The following is an 8,126-nucleotide window of genomic DNA, read 5'->3' as shown; positions in this document are numbered from 1 at the left end:
CTGCTGGCACACAGAAGGATCTCCAGGCACGTGCTGTGGGCTAAACAATTCACCTCATTAGGCCTAAACCACCTGATTATAAAACAATTCCGTATCTCTGGTGTATCTGCACCCACCCGATCACACACTCATCCTGTATGTGGGAAAGGCCAAGTGTTTTGTGGTGTTGGGGTACTCTGACCATCTCTTCAGGCAGAAAGCAAAAGGAGCCCAAATGTTCTTTTACTTTACCATAACATTTCACAACCAAATGGACTGTACAGTCCTAGCAAGGAGGCTTAAGGGATCTGGACAGTGTTCTCAGGCCAATTTCAAATGCTTTTGTAACATTAATGCAAGATACCATCAGACAGCCCACTACTGCAGTTAGCTTCTTTAACAATATTGAGATTTTTGTGGGTTAAGAATTAAACTAAGGCTTTCAAGAAGCACTGCATTCAGAGATGATGAACAAAGATGGGAAGGTTCTTAGCCATGACCAGTACACGCTCCCCAGCCTTCCCAATGGAAAAGATCTGTAGATTAATTCCATCATTCACTATAACACGCAATTCACCCAACTGCTAGCGCTCTGCACTGTGTTATTTTACATATAAACAGGTACCTGGTCTCAAACAACTGGTTTCTCTTAAATGAACTCACTTTCCAGGGCAACTTTTAATTCCTGTAGACAGAACAGCATCCACTACAATGTCGTGTTCAATCACAATACCCTTAACAAAGGTAGTAAACTTCACACAGATGTCTGGGCCAAGAACAGATAAACACCAGGAAGAACTGCAAGGTGTTCCACAGAACACCTGTCATTTAACCATTCCAGAGCTGGAAACACAAGCAAATTGCATAGAACCCTATCCTACTTGCAAGATAAATTAATCTGGTGATACATCATGGAATATTTGTCCAAACTTCTACTTTTTTGATCTATACTTTGATGCATACCATTTTCCATTTCTTTATATTAAGCTGCTAATGTTTAAAGAAGTAAAATTCCAACAACTGAAGTAAAATATTTTTTTCAACATACACAATGGAGCAGTTGAGCCTTTGTGTGTCAAGGGAGGCAGTCAACCAAGAAAAGCAGACATTAGTGTCTGTACTAAGCTGGTGCCACCACTGGTATTTTCCCCTTGAATTACTGGACATACGACAAAATCTCAAGATAAGTGGAAAAAAAAAAATACAGTTCTTACCCTCTTTTTACTTTTGTGAAGTCAAAAGCCACTTGTCTATAGGAAACTGCTTTTTCATTCAGGTATCTACTATACCGTCTGATAAATGTTGACATGTCATAACCTGAGAAACAAGTTTCAGAAGCTTATTACTTACCCACTCAAAAGATTGAGAACCTTACTCTAAACAAAGTGCAAGGTATTAACACAAGACAGCTTAATTATATTTTTGCCTGGTTTTGTACAGTTAATCTGTTTTAGGAAGACCATGTCTGTCATTGTATTCTTGTAAATCAGACAGTACTGCAAATATCTAGAAGACCTGGACTACATAGAAGTTTACACTTCACTTCCTAAGGAAATGACTTCCAAAAGCAAACCAAAGTATTTTTATGCAAGTTCTCTCGTACTATGATAGAAATTACTGCCAAAACCAATTATATGATGGACCCAAGATGTTGACATCAACTCTGCAACACATTCTCTCATTTATAACTCAACAGAAAAAAATGCATTGGAGGATTCATTAAGACACGACAGAAGTTTTCGTATGTTAAAAGAGTGGTGATAGGAATATTTTGGTAACTGTCAGTCTAAGGATACAGACCAAGAAAAAGATCAGTTCATAATCTATACTGAGACTGTGGACATGAAGACCCAATAAAATGAGGCAATTTGGTAGACCTTTGGTTATTACTGAGAAGATTTCTGCGCCCAGGCAGCCACTCTGCGTGCCTGTTGTAGCACACTTGAGGCAAAAATTAGAAGCAGCTATACAAAAAGTGAAGCAGAAAGTAAAGAAACCATCCCAGGGGAAAAAAAAATAAAAACAAACCCAACAGCTACACATACGGTCAGAACTGCACTGAACTGTGGAGTAACAGTTTCAGGTATTTCAGCTGAAATACCTGAACCACAGAGAAAGTTTCCCACAGAATTTGTCTCAAAGATGGAAGGAAATATTCTTCAAACAATTTGCAAAAAGGTTTACTTTATTTTGTTTTTTTTTTTTTTAGACACAGTCCTTGTTTCACTGAGATGCTCATGTCATCTGATGTCGGTATGATGCATTTTTAAAATTTAACTTACTAATCAAAATACACCTCTGCAAATGCAGAAATCTCTTTGGAAACAGGAGGAACACAAAGTCAGATCTGTTTAGCCAAAAGTTACAGGCATTTGTAAGTAAACCTTCCCTAAAAGATGCAACAATTTCCTCCAGCAGACAGCTTCTACCATGCCACAACAGAACTTCAAACTAAGAAATGCAGTCTGGGGTAAAACAGACACAAAAATTAATTCTTAAGTGACACGGTCATTAGAGTTTCCAAGATGTATTCACTGGCCCCCCAGCACAGGACTAACTTTAATGAAAAAGCTGCCTTACCTTGCAATCCACTTTTGTCTAGGAAATTGCTCAAATTAAACAACGTGTTTCTGGACGCCAGATACTGGATAAAACGCTAGGTGAAAGAAAAATTGAAATGCTTTTACTGTATTGCCCATGAACTGGATCTGAGGTAGCTAGAAAGGGCTAGAAAGTCTTTTTATCCAGCTTATGAAATTCAGCTTTATGTTTTAAGACCAATTTCAAATCCGGAAACTAATCACAAAAGCTCAGCTAAATTTTCAAATGAAGCTGGTTACTATTTTTTTGTGTAGAGATCTGTGAACAAAGCCAAGTTACACAGATACTGTACAAAGGCCTCTGACTGAAAAACTTAAAGCCAGAATATGGAACTGGAAACTTCTGAAAAAAATCCCCCCAACATTTTCTCATTTTACATGCTCCCAGTTGTTTGACTAACTTCAATTTTATACAATTGATTCCATTTTACCAATTAGACAAGGCATCTTTGCTCAGCGCAATGGTATGTAGCGGTATGTAGCGGTATGTAGCTTAAATATGAAAACAAGCTGATAAAAATGTTAGTTTGCTTATAAATGAAGAATTAAATAATCAGAAAAATCCATATAAAGCATTAACACAGTATCACACTTAGTACATTTCATTGAGTACACGTAATTCCAAATTATGTTTCACAAAATGAATGACACTATTTTCATCTTGTAAAGACAGTTCAGATTACTGGCACCATATCTTAATTTAGGAGGAAAAATAATTCTGTCTTATGAAACACTACATAGAGAGCTGCTATAAAAATAAACCAATCATTCCCTTGCAGTAACATTTTGTCAGAGGAAAAAATAGTTCTGATTAGTGTAACGTGCTACAGAATTATCTTCATATACGGAGGTTACACAGGAAAGAAAATTAAGAGTAAAAACACTCAGTATTTATCTATACATGAATTAAGCAAAAGCTAGAGGACCAAGCGCTTTCCAGTTTTTCAAAGGGACTTACAGATTCTCTATAAACTTGTAGGCTTTTTTGTAAGCGCTGGATTTCCACATTATTGTTCAGTACTATTTCTAGCTGTGAAAAGATCCATCTTGAGCAGCATTTTACCCTCCTCATTACTTCTGTAATGCACTTGGCAGGCAAACCATGTTTATTGGTTTTATTCTTAAAATGGAAATGATTTCAGCCAATGGTTCCATAAAACACCTTTAATTACTATGAAGTGTAGTGGTATCTTTTTAAAACTTATGAGTCGAAGTACACGCTCAGCATAAGTGTATAGAGTCTATTTTGAAACTGTCAATTATTCCAGTGATAATGCTCAAAGTGAACATGAGACGTTTGCCCTCTTGTGGCTTACTTAGCTTCAAAGAACAGATTTTCACCAAGACCAGACATACTCTGCAGCTATATATATATATACATATATATAAAACAAAACCAAAAGCTTAAAACCCCCCCAAACCCCAGCCATTCAGCTAGAGGAAGTAGTTACATCACCTGTAGAAGCACTGAATGCAACCTGGAATGAAAAGTTTTAGTTCTCTCTATAAAACCCCGCTTGTAGTTTTCTAAAGCTCTCGCTCAATTCCAAAATTCACATAGCTTACATTACAATGACTCTTTGCAGTAAAAAGAAATGTTTACAAACAATTTTTAAGAAAGCCTTAAAAGTATGGTTTTGTTTTTTCAAAAGCTGAAAATTCAAGCTGCTGCTGTGCTTGGCGTTTCAAATAATAAAGCTCCACAGAATTCAAATTGTGGAACAAAACAAGCTTATTCCTTTTTGTGTAAACTATGGTTTTGTTTAATTGTTCTCCAGTATTTGGTGTTACTTCGATGTTCACACTCAAAGCCAGCTTATAGGCACACACCTGGCTTCACTGTAAAAGGTTAGGGGGTGATCACGGAAATCACTTCAGAATCAAGTTATCTAGGAGAAGACTATCTGCATTAGCTAGAGCATGAACCCAAAAATCCTTCCAGTTCCAGCTTTTAGAGTCCCATTTAAGTTAATTCAGTTGAGTGGGGGTTTTTTGTTTGTTTGTTTATTGTTAGAATAACACCAAAGAAAAAGGTGCCTCCAGCATTCAGGACACTTCCTTTTGATTCTACAGTTCCCAGCTTCAAAGTAGGAACAAACTAAGTAGACAAACATATAACGAGACCTGTGTTCATGCAGAGTTAGATACAAAAATGTAAAAATAAAGATTTTCTTGCAAAGATTATTAGTGGAAGCATTTAGCTGACATTTGTAAGAATTAAGTGCTATAACTATTCTCAGACACATCATTTTTTCTATTACCTCATTTCCATACACCATTAGATGATGGGTTGTGATGAGGGATTTGAAGACCACCACCCAGCTACTGTTGGTAGTTCTTTCAAACAAGCTGTCTGCCAGTTGTGGGATGTTCACATTCATCTCATTTGTGCACTGGATTAAATCTGCAATATAGAATTTTGTTATTTTTGAGTTCTGTGAAGGAAGATCGAGAAAAGAACATACAAAAAAAGTAGTACACTTATTTCATACAGTACTATTTTCTATGAAAACTGAGAGGCTTTCCATTAAAATGAATCATTTCTTGAAAAGCACTGTGTCACTGCTCTACCAGAGCCTTGTAATACAAACTCCACTCTGCTTCTACCAAGATTCAAGGTCCTCAATTGCTTTTGCAGTTGCCTACAAGGTCCTGGAATAGAAGTTTCATAAAGACTTAGACTATTCCTAACTAACAACTCCCAGCTTTGAAGCATCTAAAGCATCAAATAGTGAAATAATTCTCACCTGCTACTATTTAATCAAGTTTTACTGGAAGATTATGACTAGAACTAACTGCAACCTCAGATTTTTGGCCTGTTAATGGGCCAATAAACCCTTCTAGACATTGGTTCAATATGAGTAAGAAAAGATTCAAATAATGCTTAGTCTGGAGGCAATGCAATCAACACCTTCAAAAGGACAGAGAAAATGTTAAGTGAAAAAAGGAGCCTCTAGCTTACAATGCCAGAAAAACTGATGAATTCATTTAGTTTCAATCAAGTGGGTTGGTTAACTGAAAAGGTGGTTAGGAGCACAGCAAAACCTGAGGCTGGCTAGCTAAAAAGAGCTATCCAATTTTTGTTGAACTTGTCCAACAGACAAGAGCTAGCGACTCTTCAAACAGTTGTTAAAGTTATCCTGTCTACCTTTATCCTAGACTTGCTACTGTCACAACTGTATAACCACAAGGAGCCATATTTAGAATGCAACCAATATAATAATATGTAATAATCCAGTAATTTGCTTCTAAAGGCTGATGAAGGAAGTGATGACTTAAGATCACGATGCTTCAGTGACAAGTACAACGGAAGCATCAACTTTAACATCCACATGTGATATAACACAGCTTGCCGGCATTTCATTTGAAGCTTAACTTAATGCGACATGGTACTGATGACATTTTACTGCTATTGCCACCCCCAAAATAAGACCGTGTGCTTACTCCAACTACCAGCCTGCCAAAGTCCATAGCTCAATAAAGATCAAGATTCAATTAATGCCTATGCCTGCCTGTCTACGTGCTATTAAGACTAACTGGAAACATCCGTTTAGCCTTTGAACACAGTTTTATATCTTGCTACAAACAACCATTCATCACAAAAGACTCCTGAACAACAGGACCCTCCTTCAGCCAGAGAGGCCGGTAAGCACGGCTACCACAAACTCCGAACTACTACTGTCAGAACCAAAAGAGCTGCTATTTACCAGCTTAAGTATTACAGGAGGCAAGCAGGAAATGATTTCCACATTCAAAATGTAATGAGATGGAGAGATTAGCATTTCTTTATCTACAAGTAAAACTGATGACTACAGGCATTCATGACCTCATTTAAGTCACAGTTATCTATTACTGGATGATGATTTGGGGCTGTTAAGACAATGCTAGGATATTACTCAGCAAGAGACATGCTCTGAACTGGATCATTAAAACAAAGCCCTGCAGCTTCTTGCTCTTCAGGTCTTCCCACCTAAGTAATAACAGGAGCAGTTCTGTGCAAGAGTATCTGGCAGGAAAGCCCATTAAATACAAGGGTATATGCACTGCAGGATGTCAAGTCATACATTTTGGTCTAAGAGGTGGAACTGTATATTAGAAAGCAAGAACTTCCATTCTTAAATGTAACATTTAACTAGTCAGCAGTAACAAAGAAAGAGGTGCCACTTGAAAATCCACTATCTAAAATGATTTAAAACATTATATTCATTCTAGATGATATTTTGTACCAGAAGAAATGCTTTCCAAAAGACCACTGGACTTTCAAATAATGTCTTGATATCTGACACAATGTGTAAGAGAACAGGCTCTGTAACCCAGCAGAAATTCATCCCTCAGAACTGATGAGTGTTCATGTGAAAAGCATATGAATGAGCTCGGGGGACTGTGGGAGACAAGACAGGCACATTAGGAAGGAGAACTAGTAGCCACCTGGGAGAGAGCTTACGCAGGAACAGAAGTACACAGGCAAGTCTAGCCTTGAATGGAAGAAAATAAATTTGCAAACACAAACAAGGGAAGGGATCATGTGATACCACAGTTACTACAAGTTTAGCAAAACACGAAGTTTCTTTCTCTACAAAATGCAGGTTGAGCACCACAGATGCTTAATAGTCTGGTATGTCCTGATACTCCAAAAGCCCCCATATCGGATATATTTCAGAACAGTTACATCTAGCTAAAAGTTTCTTTGAAAGTATTTGTCTGAGCAATGCTAATTAGGTAAAGAAACATTTGCATAGTTAAATCCAAATTAGACCAGCAATTTTTGTGCTCCCCATGGTGCAAGCAAGCAGTGTAGCACAGGCACAGCAGAAGCGCAGGCAGTACCCTGCATCCCACACTGCTGCACTGCCTGTTCAGGAAGACTGTCACATACAATGTTCTTGCTTATTTATCCTACTCCCACAGACACCCTTCATTAAGGGAGAGGAACAAATACATAATTATTTTCACATCCTACACTTTACACAACTCGTCTCACACCCACCTAAGAAAATACTAGCTACATATTTTGAAACCTAAGTGCCCAAAGCAACATATCTCAAGACTGTTAGTTACTGGGCACAGTATGAGCAATGCCACAGGCAGGTACATAACAAGGGGCACGGCACTAAGTGGAGCAGCTTTAACCTTAGAGAATTAAAAAAGAACCAAACACGATAAAAAACGATCAAGAAAGCAAAAAAGGGAAAGAAGGACAACCCTTGGTGAAGGTGTCATGACTGTTTCACCTTTGAACATCTTGTCACAGGAGAGGAGGATCAAATCCTTACCCCATCAATACTACAGAAAGGAAAGGCACTCTCTACTGTCCCGCATTACTGTCCACACCACCTCACAGCTGAAACAAACTCTCCTGTGAAGAACAAACCACCTTCCCAACTCTAAAAGCTACAACTTCCACAGCACAAGACACACAGTATATAGATAATAAACAATAGACATTAATCATTGTTTCAAAAGCAGCAGCAGTTTGTAACAAGTATTTTAAGATAAGCTTGCAGCTGGCTGGGCAAATTGCAGGAGGGAAGCTGACACAGCTACAAA

General features: G+C 37.8%; 1 protein-coding gene across 2 annotated transcripts in view; it reads right to left on the bottom strand.

The window, feature by feature from the left end:
- Positions 1-6,198, bottom strand: part of PICALM (phosphatidylinositol binding clathrin assembly protein) — a 40,121-nt gene extending 33,923 nt beyond the window's left edge. Inside the window, exons 1-4 of one of the 2 annotated variants that reach the window (XM_010143622.1) lie at positions 6,186-6,198; positions 4,841-5,019; positions 2,560-2,635; positions 1,194-1,296 (exon numbers count right to left, since the gene is read on the bottom strand). In XM_010143622.1, coding sequence (XP_010141924.1) covers positions 1,194-1,296; positions 2,560-2,635; positions 4,841-4,960 — 299 coding nt within the window. In that variant the 5' untranslated portion in view covers positions 4,961-5,019; positions 6,186-6,198. Of the gene's footprint in view, positions 1-1,193; positions 1,297-2,559; positions 2,636-4,840; positions 5,020-6,185 lie in introns of those variants that run through there. The other variant, XM_010143620.1, reaches the window with a different exon arrangement.
- Between the last annotated feature and the right edge of the window lie 1,928 nt (positions 6,199-8,126).

The sequence above is a fragment of the Buceros rhinoceros genome, unplaced genomic scaffold (genome assembly GCF_000710305.1).
Source record: "Buceros rhinoceros silvestris isolate BGI_N320 unplaced genomic scaffold, ASM71030v1 scaffold7089, whole genome shotgun sequence".
Lineage (NCBI taxonomy): Eukaryota > Metazoa > Chordata > Aves > Bucerotiformes > Bucerotidae > Buceros > Buceros rhinoceros.
This window is presented reverse-complemented; position numbering and strand designations above follow the sequence as displayed.